Below are 10,632 nucleotides of genomic sequence, written 5' to 3' on the forward strand. Positions count from 1 at the left end.
TCTGATCTGACAGTTTTAACATTCATTTTCTTCATGGCTAATTGTTGTTGTATTGTCTCATACGCAATTTACAGTTATATAATAAATCAAAGTGCTTATATGTAATAATAATGCGCGCAAGAACACGCAAGCTGCTGCCGTTGTGACGAAACCCCTGAAACCCCTGAATGTCGGGCTTTAGGAGCTGCGCACGCCCCCCCCACGGTGACGCAGATACAGTGACGCAGATCTCCGTTCTGCACACAAACCCTTCTCGATGTAGAACCCGCCAGAACTGAAAAGCCAAACCACTTCCATCAGCCAATGGAAGAGCGAGAATGAGAGCCAATCAGAACGCATTCTGTTTGACCAATGAAAATACGGGAAGAGCTGGCGAACCTATTTTCCTCGTGGCCAATCAGAACGCAGACGGCTCTGTGTGTGTCCGGGATATCCCTGTAAGCGAAATGTCGCGATATCCGTCACGTGTGGTGCTGACCGAAAATATAAATAAAAATGATCTGATCTTAAATGAAAAGAAAGACAAATATCATGCTATTTGGTTCAGAGAAAATGATACAAAAAACTACATCACATTTTTCTCTTGTTACTTGTAACACCACAGCATTGGAGAGAGCCGACACTTTTAAATATCTAGGGGTTTATATTGACACAACTCTTCAATTTGAAAAACCCATTAAAGATGTATGTAGTAAAATTGGAAGGAAGCTTGGAGGATTGTGTGGTCAGCGCCACTGTGTAAGCTTTACAGCAAGGTTTAAATGAGTTACTTGTGTTCCCTATTCTAGACTATAATGATGTGATGTGCGGGTCTGCTAGTGAGGAATCGCTGAAGAAGATCGATACAATGTGTAACAGGATGTGTATCTGTGTGCTCCCGTGTACTCCGCTAGCGCATCACTGCAGCGCGTATTCGACATTAAACTTGCGATCGCCTGCTAACACAAGGAATTATCACTGGAATCGGATTCTCTTTAAAGGGGCACACAACACATTACCAGTTTATTTAAACAGCTTGTTTCTGAGTTTACCTGTAAATACAGCCTATCGTAATGTCTGAGACACACAATACTTTAATATACCGTCTGGAAAAAGTGCTGCGGGAAGAAAGTCTTTCGTTTTGTTCTGCTGCTACAGACTGGAAGCTGTTACCCGCAGGACTGAGACCTGACATCTCCTGTGGGAATTAAAAAAAACAAACCCTGTTGTTCTAGTGCTTAAACAGGCTTGTGTGTGCGCTGTGTAAATCTGAGGTGTACTTTGTGTATTGTCTTGTCATTGTGCGTTTATATTATTTGTATTTTTGAAACCTGTAACCTGCTGCTGTTATTTCTAGCACGCCTTTGTAAACGAGCTACTTGTAGCTCACATGGCCTTCCTAAATAAAGAATTAAAAATCAAATAAATAAATAATAAAGAGCGCGTCGCGTTTACGGTTATAACCGCACTGAAATATACTGGCTTTAAAACAAGAAAAGACAACCGATGCAGCTGCGCAGCAGAGACAAGAGAACGAGGCAAGCGCGTTTATTGTTTGGAAAGTAACTGTAATGTTATTACTGCCATTAAAAGCTAAACGCGTTATATTACCTCGTTATTGACTAAAGTAATATTATCACAGTAAGGCGTTACTAAAGTAACGAGATGACGTTCAAACCGTCATCAAAAACATACGTGTAACAGAACATTCCTTAATTTTACATGTTATAGATCTGGGGCTAAAACACAAAGTCAGACTCTTCAGCCCTGATATTAAACAGTTGTTAATATCAGTTGTTTAATTCCTAATCTTAACATTGTAATATTTGTTGGGGGATTTAGAAACAGTTTCATAGAATATCTGATTCGGCAGTTTCTGCTCCCCCTGCTTGTCTAAACCTGGCCTCAGTCCCAAACCCCGCCTCTCAGAGCTTTACACAACTCCAGGAAATCAGCGCAGTGAAGTTTCGTTTCTTGTGAAATCGTCAGTCTCTCTGTCTCTCTGCAGCAAGAATGGCTTCAAAAGTATGGTCAGAGGATCAGTTTAGTTGTCCAGTGTGTCTGGAGCTATTGAAGGACCCAGTCGCTATTCCATGTGGACACAGTTACTGTATGGGGTGTATTAAGAACTGCTGGGATCAGACTGATCATATGGGTGTCTACAGCTGCCCCCAGTGCAGAGAGACCTTTACCCCAAGGCCTAATCTGTGCAGAAACACCATGCTGGCTGAAGTTGTGGAGGAATTAAAGAAGACAGGACTCAATCCTCCTCCTGCTCAAAGTTATGCTGGACCTGGAGATGTGCCGTGTGATTTCTGCACTGGGAGAAAGTTCAAAGCTGTGAAATCCTGTTTGACGTGCCTGGCCTCTTACTGTGAAACACACGTCAAGCCACACTGTGAGGTTACTCCATTAAAGAGGCACAAGCTGGTCAATGCAATTGGAAATCTGGAGCAGAAGCTTTGTGCTGAACACCAGAAGGTTTTTGAGGTCTTCTGTAGAACCGATCAGACGTGTATTTGTGTGTTGTGTATTGTCAAGGAACACAAGAGCCATGATACAGTCTCAGCAGAGGCAGAAAGGAGTGTGAAACAGGTAAGGGTTTGAACCATTTCCTTGTAGCTATCCTAGAAGATAAGAATTCCCAGGGATATTTAACATGTCTGTTTACTAGGTTATACAGTTTCACATTAGATCAGATTTTAATTGTATATTAAGAGCTATTTAAAGAGCCCTAGTTTTTTAATTGCTCTATCTAAACTATGATGTACTACAATGTATTTCAGGGTGTAACAGGGGCGTTGTTATGGGTGTGGCTATAGCTGATTGACAGGAGAGACACAGGAGGTTTTCTTTGATATGAAATACAAAACATTCAAAACAAAACACTGCTTGAAAACAGCTAGAAAACTAAAGTTGACCAAACAAGAAAGGAGGTCCCGCTCCAGGAACAGTCTCCCTGACACCTCCTCTCTAGACTTGGGTGGGATTAAAATCCTGGATTTGAATATGCCCTGCCAAATCTAGCACACACTTGATTGTCAAAAACTTGATTTACAATTAAATAAATATAAACTATTTACATGTACAGGACCTCAGCCCTGCCTCACAGGGTAAGAAGGATTTGTTCAGCTGTTTTGTGGTGCATTGGAATTTGTAGTGTAAAATTAGCATGATTTATATTCCTAGTGTTTTTATATGTATCTTGCAATTTAATAAAATCATAGATCAGTTTCATTGTTTAAGATATTATAGTTTAATTGGTAAAACTGTTTAAAAACGACATTCCCAGCAAAGCCAAGCACATAATTTAAAAAAAAAAAAATGACCAAGATTGAGAGGAACGCGAAGTTACAGAGAGAACTGCCAGTGACTCTCTCTACAGCACGGATAGTTTACGTGTTTTCAGGTTTTTGGCGCAGCAAAAGTAAATCAGACGAAAGCACCATTTCACTTTTAATTTGTAGTTCCCAACACTCTTATGTGAAATGTAGAAAAAAAATAAATCCCTGTCATACAGTAAGAGAAACAAGTCACCAAAGGAAGGTAACAATGTCCATCTCCTCCTCCTTCTTTTCGAGTTTTATTTATTTATTGTTTTATTTTTTTTGCAGACCCCAGGCCCTTGTATCCACACATATGTATATTACAGGACATCCGAGTTTAATGACAATTAACGTATATTGTCGACATGGAAATATACTGGGGAACACACTTATTGTGATGTCTGTATCATTTATATTAAATGATTTATTGATATTTTAAAATGAACGGGTTTCGGGGTTTCTGTGTTTTTAGGCCTTTTTTTTACATTTCTTCACAATTTTCAATTCTGTTTTAAATTCCACGAGTGTGTGAATCCTCCCTATTGAACTGTAATATAGCTTTAAATCCCACGAGCAAGAACAACCCTCCGTTTCTAATTGTAATCTCGTTTTAAATCTCACAAGCGTGTGCAATCCTCCAATAGAAATGCAGGAATGTGCTGCCACTCAGTTTAAAGTATTCAGAATGAATCAATGATAGATTCAAGTCAGGAAGGCGGTTCATTGCCTGACTGCACTGGGAAAGGGATTTTTTTTGGTTTTAGATAATTTTATTGTATTTATTCACATGGAAAGGGGTGAAGTCAATGTGAATTGAGTAACCATGTCCAGTGTTTTTCCTGTGTTTATTCGGTATACACTGATTTCATTGTTTTGTATCAGGGCTGTTTTATCTGTGTTTCTCGGTTAAAACCAGAAATCAGAAGCCCTAAATATCAATTAACGAGAAATGCTTCATTTACTTAGGTTCTTGACAAAACGAACAAGTAACACATGCTAGATCAGCAATCATTCACTGTTACTAGTATGAAACAGTACCATCTAGTGGACAGCTACTGTGGATCAAGTGTTCTTTTGTATTGCTGGCAGCTGTGCACTAGATGGTGTTGTATCTTACTACTATACACACATGTTGTCTGATCTAGCCTGTGCTACAGATGTCTATGGCGTGCAACTGGAACTGAAAAGAGGTAAAACAAGAAAAAAGAAAATATATTTAAACTAAATTGATTCTGTCAGTTTCAATAGCATGCTTAAACAGGCCTGTGTTGGGTGTTACAGGATATCACTCAATGCCCCATCAGAAATGTCACTGTGTCACTGTGTTTCTACACAGAAGCAGCTGGGAGAGACACAGACAGAAATACAACAGAGAATCCAGGAGAAACTGAAAGAAATTGAGGAGCTGAAACAGGCTGTGGAGTCACTGAAAGTGGGTATTGACAAGAGGGGGTTATTATTATTATTATTATTATTATTATTATTATTATTATTATTATTATTATTAACAGATGGACTGGAACACATCTGCAGATGTTTACTGTCTATGCCTGATGTGTTTTTGATATCAATTCTAACCATGTCTCCTCTCCTGTGTTCTTTCACTCAGAGATCTGCATGCATAGAAATAAAGGAAAGTGAGAAGATCTTTACTGAGCTGATCCGATCCATTGAGAAGATCCACACTGAGGTTATTGAGCTGATTGGAGCTAACGAGAAGGCTGCAGTGAATCAGGCTGAAGGACGCATGAAGAAACTGGAGCAGGAGATTGCTGAGCTAAGGAGGAGAAACACTGAGCTGAAACAGCTTTCAGAGACAGAGGATCACATTCATTTTCTACAGGTAACATCGCTGCCTGTTAGAAAATCTCAAGTCCATAACTGGGACGGTTTCAGACAGACCTCTCCAATTGAATGAATCCTTGCTTTACCCCAGGAATGTTTTGGACCCCATTCTGTTTCACTGAAAACTCCTTTTCTCCACTTTCCTGTTGTAGAATTTCCAGCCTCTCTGTGCCCCTCCTGAAGCTGGAGACTTACCCAGCGTTACTGTCAATACAGACATCTCTTTTGGGGCTGTGAGGAAAGCTGTATCTGAACTTAAAGACCATATTGAGGACTTCTGCAAGGGGGAATTAGTCAAAATAACCACAACAGGTTGGTGTGAAATAGATTCCTTTGGTAGAGAATTCTCAAATAGACCATGGCTTGAGGAGGGGCAGGACTTGCAAGACATTAATAAAGACCTCTTGCAGGTTGTTGGCTATATGAATATTGCAGCAGGGAGGAATGAGCAGGGAGGAGGATAAATGAAGGAGGGAGCAGAGAGGAGGAAGCAGGAAGGAAAGAGCAGGGAGGCGTGAGCAGGGAGCATGAAAGAGAGGGAGGAGGGAGCAAGGATTAGGGAGCAGGGAGCATGGAGGAGCTAGCAGGGAGGAGTGTGCATACTGAATTCTTCTTCTGTGCAGAGTGACATTCCTGTTTTGTTTTTGTTTTGTTTTTCTGTCGCCAGGGTTTCCGTGGCAATTGTTAGGGAGCGTGTTAAAATGACGCGCTTTCACATTTCTATTTTTCCATTTCTGTGTTCACCGGTTTGTTCTGAGGGTGGTTGTGTTTGCTCACATTTCTGTGAACCCTTTTTGTGTGAAGTGGATTCCCTTCAGTCCGAATCAGAGTGTATTTCAAAGCCCGTTGGTGTGGGTCCGGGTGATTTTTCGGGTGTCCGGTTTCTCCATGTTCGCGGTGACTCCCTCATGGAAATGCAGCTCTGTCCTCAGATGGGATGCGGAGCGGCTGTTGCCGAGGTGGTTCCGATGTTGGAAACGCGGGTTTCTCTTGGATTGATCAGGGAGGGCTGGACGGGTTTCTTTATCAAGCGCTCCCGAGAGGATTGTGGGATGTGTTGCTGTTTAATATAACGTTATAACTACATTAATAACATACGCGTACAGACACCTTACAGTACGCTGCTAAAGAATAAGAATCACACGAAGCTGAATAATGTATAAAGAGATATTAAAAATAAAACATGTCTATATATGTTCGTTGCTGTGAGGGCAGATTCACATCCCAGCGCTTTGGTATCTCTGGGTTTGAAACGGCGCTCCATAAGTGTAACACCAATTATTATTATTATTATTATTATTATTATTATTATTATTATTATTATTATTATTATTATTAATATTATTATTATTTAGATTTATTTATCAGATATATAAAAACATATTATTTCTATTATTTGTGTGTGTGTGTGTAAACATTATTTTTTAAACTATAATAACGTTCCACTGCGGCTCTCAGTGATGACGTTTCATGATTGCTCCAGCTCACATTCAGCAGGTTCATCAGGCTGTGTGACTGACATATAATCTGACCAATGAAAACGCAGAAAGGGTGGAAACGGTTGTATTATTGGCTGATCGCCCCAAAACAGAAAAAAAACGTCTGATTACTTGTGGAGAAGGGAGGAGAGAGCAGGGAGGATGGAGGAGGGAGCAGGCAGGATGGAGGAGGGAGCAGGGAGGAAGGAGCAGGGAGGATAGAGGAGGGAGTAGGGAACAGGGAGGATGGAGCAGGCAGGAGGTAGCAGGGAGAATGGAGGGGGGAGCAGGGAGGATGGAGGAGGTAGCAGGGAGGGGGGAGCAGGGAGGATAGAGGAGGGAGGAGGGAACAGGGAGGAGGGAGCAGGCAGGAGGGAGCAGGGAGGAGGGAGCAGGCAGGATGGAGGAGGGAGTAGGGAACAGGGAGGATGGAGCAGGCAGGAGGGAGCAGGGAGGAGGGAGGATGGAACAGGGAGGAGGGAGCAGGCAGGATGGAGGAGGGAGCAGAATGGAGCAGGGAGGAAGGAGGAGGGAGGAGGGAGCAGGCAGGAGGGAGCAGGGAGAATGGAGGGGGAGCAGGCAGGATGGAGGAGGGAGCAGGGAGGAAGGAGCAGGGAGGATAGAGGAGGGAGTAGGGAACAGGGAGGAGGGAGCAGGCAGGAGGGAACAGGGAGGAGGGAGCAGGCAGGATGGAGGAGGGAGCAGAATGGAGGAGGGAGCAGAGAGGAGGGAGGAAGGAGCAGGGAGGAAGGAGCAGGGAGGATAGAGGAGGGAGGAGGGAACGGAGGAGGGAGCAGGCAGGATGGAGGAGGGAGTAGGGAACAGGGAGGATGGAGCAGGCAGGAAGGAGCAGGGAGAATGGAGGGGGAGCAGGCAGGATGGAGGAGGGAGCAAGGAGGAAGGAGCAGGGAGGATAGAGGAGGGAGGAGGGAACAGGGAGGAGGGAGCAGGCAGGAGGGAGGAGGGAGGAGGGAGCAGGGAGGAGGGAACAGGGAGGAGGGAGCAGGGAGGAGGGAGCAGGGAGGATAGAGGAGGGAGCAGGGAGGATGGAGGAGGGAGGATGGAGGATGCAGGTGGGAGCAGGGAGCAGGCAGCATGGAGGAGGGAGCAGGGAATAGGGAGCAGGTAGGATGCAGGTGGGAGCAGGGTGGAGGGGGGAGGGTGGAGGGAGCAGGGTGGATGGAGTAGGGAGAAGGGAGCAGGGAGGATGCTTGTGGGAGGAGGCAGGAGGGTGGAGGGAGCATTCAAGAGGGAGAAGGAAGCATAGAGGAAGGATCAGGGAGGATGGAGCAGGGAACAGGGACTGATGAAGCAGGGAGGAGGGAGTGATTTGAGGATGGCGCAGACAGTGACTGTTGTATGTTTCAATTCTATTTCTCTCTCTTTTTTTCTGCCCAGTGAATGAAGTTGCAGTTTACAGTCTGCAGGCTCCAGAGCCAAGGAACAGAGCTGAGTTTTTAAAATGTAAGTCTGTTTTCACTGAAACATTTGATTGAAAGATGTGTCACTCCAGTGAGAAGAGCTAACACTACAGAACAGGGAGGGGTGGAGCTTGAGGGCAGCAATTATTATTATTTATTAGTAATTGTGAAGCCATTAATCTACACTCCTCTCCAACAAGTATTGGTTCAGATGAATACATGCAGAATGACTGGGGAGGGGCATTTGTTGCCTGTTTTTCCACTCAGACCTTTCTCTCCCTAAATATCTAGATATCCCTGATCAGATAATCATCCCATCTTTTAATACATGTACAATGCATGTGAAACCAGTTGTGGGGTAAAATGAACAGCTATCCCTCCCAGTCATCCTGTGCTGGTAGTAAATGTATATTGCAGTATCACTGCACTTGTGGGATGGATTGCTCATTAAAATATTAGACAGATATTTGAAGAGTGGATGATATTCTATTGAAGATATTTAGTAAGCAAGGGGTCTGAGTGGGTAAAATGGCAACACATACCCTGTAGGAACATTAAGTGAACTGTAATTGTATGCAGAGCTGCATTTGATTGGTTCCAATTGAAGAAGTTTGATAAGATCGAGGAATTATAATGAACAAAACAATCAAACAGCAAGAGGGTTTAAAGGGTTCATAAGGTCCTTTGTATTTTATTGTGTTGCATGCTCCCATGTGTTGCTACAGCTGTTTACGTGAGGTGTGTGGATTGTTTTAATTATTTTTATTTTTTTTTTACATTTTGACCACTTTTTTATACTTATAGATAGCTTCACATGTAAGTGTATGGGCCTCTCAGAACTACATTTCCCATCATCCTCCTGCTCACATATGTAATTGAGATGGAATTACCAGTGAGCAGGAGGATGATGGGAAATGTAGTTCTGAGAGGTCCATGCCGGTCCGCGGAAAGCCATTTTGAGGCAGAAAATTCAATTTAAAAGTTTAAAAAAGTGGTCAAAATGTATTAAAAAAAATTATTAAAACAACACACACACCTTCCATAAACAGGATGTGAGGCTGCAGCAGACAATGACTGTTGATTTTCTCAGTGATTTGACTTTTCTAACCGTCTCTCCTCTACCCGTCCTCTTCTCTTCAATCAGATTCCTGTCAGCTCACACTGGACCCCAACACAGCGAATAGAGAGCTCTGTCTGTCTGAAGGGAACAGAAAGGTGACATGGAGGAGAGAGACCCAGAGATATCCTGATCACTCAGAGAGATTTGACAGCCAGTCCCAAGTGCTTTGCAGAGAGGGTTTGTCTGGGACTCGCTGTTACTGGGAGATTGAGAGGACTGGGGGAGGGGCTGATATAGGAGTCACATATAAAGGAATCAGCAGGAAAGGAGAGGATCATTCCTGTCGCCTTGGATGCAATGACAAGTCCTGGAGTTTGTTCTGCTCTGATTCCAGTTACACTGCCCGGCACAATAACAATAAAACTGCAATAACTGCCCCCCGCTCCCCCAGAATAGGAGTGTATCTGGACTTTAATGCCGGCACGCTGTCCTTTTATGGCGTCTCTGACACAATGACCGTCCTGCACAGATTCCAAACCACATTCACTGAGCCGCTCTATCCTGGGTTTTGGCTTTGGGGTTATGATTCCTCTGTAACAATCTGCCAGCTGAACTAGACTGTTTTGTGTTGTAAGAAACCCTTTGTATTGAACTCCCTGTCTGTCCTCTCCACTCCTCGGGTGAAGGGAATGTTCAATCTGACACAACTTTGGATGAAAGTTACGGGGTAAAACGGCGCCACCTGCAGAGCGAAACGAGGTGAATTATTTGTTTTTAGCAACAAATGGATTTCATACGAAGTAACTGTATTTAATTTATTTTAAAAGAATTGTTATGTTTTATAAATATTAAAAATGCCATCCAATAGTCAGTGCTGTAACAGTTTTAAAAAAAGTGAACTTAAGTTTGCTTTATTGTGTGTGTGTTTTTGTTTTTTGATTTCCATAAAATGTTTAATATTTCAGATTTTAGTAATGTGATTTAATAAAAAATTAACGTGATAGACTGACTTTTTCTTATTTCTTAATACTCATTAACATGGTTTTTCAAATGAAAATGAGAAAGAAAGAGGGGAATGAGAGAGAAAGAGGTCTGGTAAAGCATAGGAAACCATTGTAAAGCACAGAGAGGTCTGGTAAAGCATAGGGAAGCATTGTAAAGCACAGAGAGGTCTGGTAAAGCATAGGGAAGCATTGTAAAGCACAGAGAGGTCTGGTAAAGCATAGGGAAGCATTGTAAAGCACAGGGAGGTCTGGTAAAGCATAGGGAAGCATTGTAAAGCACAGAGGGGTCTGGTAAAGCATAGGGAAGCATTGTAAAGCACAGAGAGGTGTGGTAAAGCATAGGGAAGCATTGTAAAGCACAGAGAGGTCTGGTAAAGCATAGGGAAGCATTGTAAAGCACAGAGAGGTCTGGTAAAGCATAGGGAAGCATTGTAAAGCACAGAGAGGTATAGTAAAGCATAGGGAAACATTGTAAAGCACAGAGGTCTGGTAAAGCATAGGGAAGCCTTGTAAAGCACA

General features: G+C 43.0%; 1 protein-coding gene across 1 annotated transcript; it reads left to right on the forward strand.

The window, feature by feature from the left end:
- The first annotated feature begins 1,696 nt into the window (after positions 1 to 1,696).
- On the forward strand, positions 1,697 to 10,095 carry LOC131723057 (tripartite motif-containing protein 16-like). Its single transcript, XM_059016382.1, has 6 exons — positions 1,697 to 2,574; positions 4,642 to 4,737; positions 4,915 to 5,148; positions 5,303 to 5,462; positions 8,027 to 8,092; positions 9,194 to 10,095. Exons 1-6 carry the CDS (start codon positions 1,993 to 1,995, stop codon positions 9,724 to 9,726), a joined length of 1,671 nt encoding a protein of 556 aa, XP_058872365.1. The 5' UTR covers positions 1,697 to 1,992; the 3' UTR covers positions 9,727 to 10,095.
- Positions 10,096 to 10,632: the final 537 nt, after the last annotated feature.

This window comes from Acipenser ruthenus, chromosome 52, assembly GCF_902713425.1.
Source record: "Acipenser ruthenus chromosome 52, fAciRut3.2 maternal haplotype, whole genome shotgun sequence".
Taxonomy (NCBI): Eukaryota; Metazoa; Chordata; class Actinopteri; order Acipenseriformes; family Acipenseridae; genus Acipenser; species Acipenser ruthenus.

What these genes read in the sequence shown, in the direction of transcription:
- LOC131723057 (XM_059016382.1), top strand. Translation starts at nt 1,993, where the DNA reads ATGGCTTCAAAAGTATGGTCAGAGGATCAGTTTAGTTGTCCAGTGTGT. An exon ending in AGTCAAAATAACCACAACAG is followed by an intron (nt 5,463 to 8,026) that starts GTTGGTGTGAAA and finishes TTTTCTGCCCAG; the next exon opens with TGAATGAAGTTGCAGTTTAC. An exon ending in CAGAGCTGAGTTTTTAAAAT is followed by an intron (nt 8,093 to 9,193) that starts GTAAGTCTGTTT and finishes CTCTTCAATCAG; the next exon opens with ATTCCTGTCAGCTCACACTG.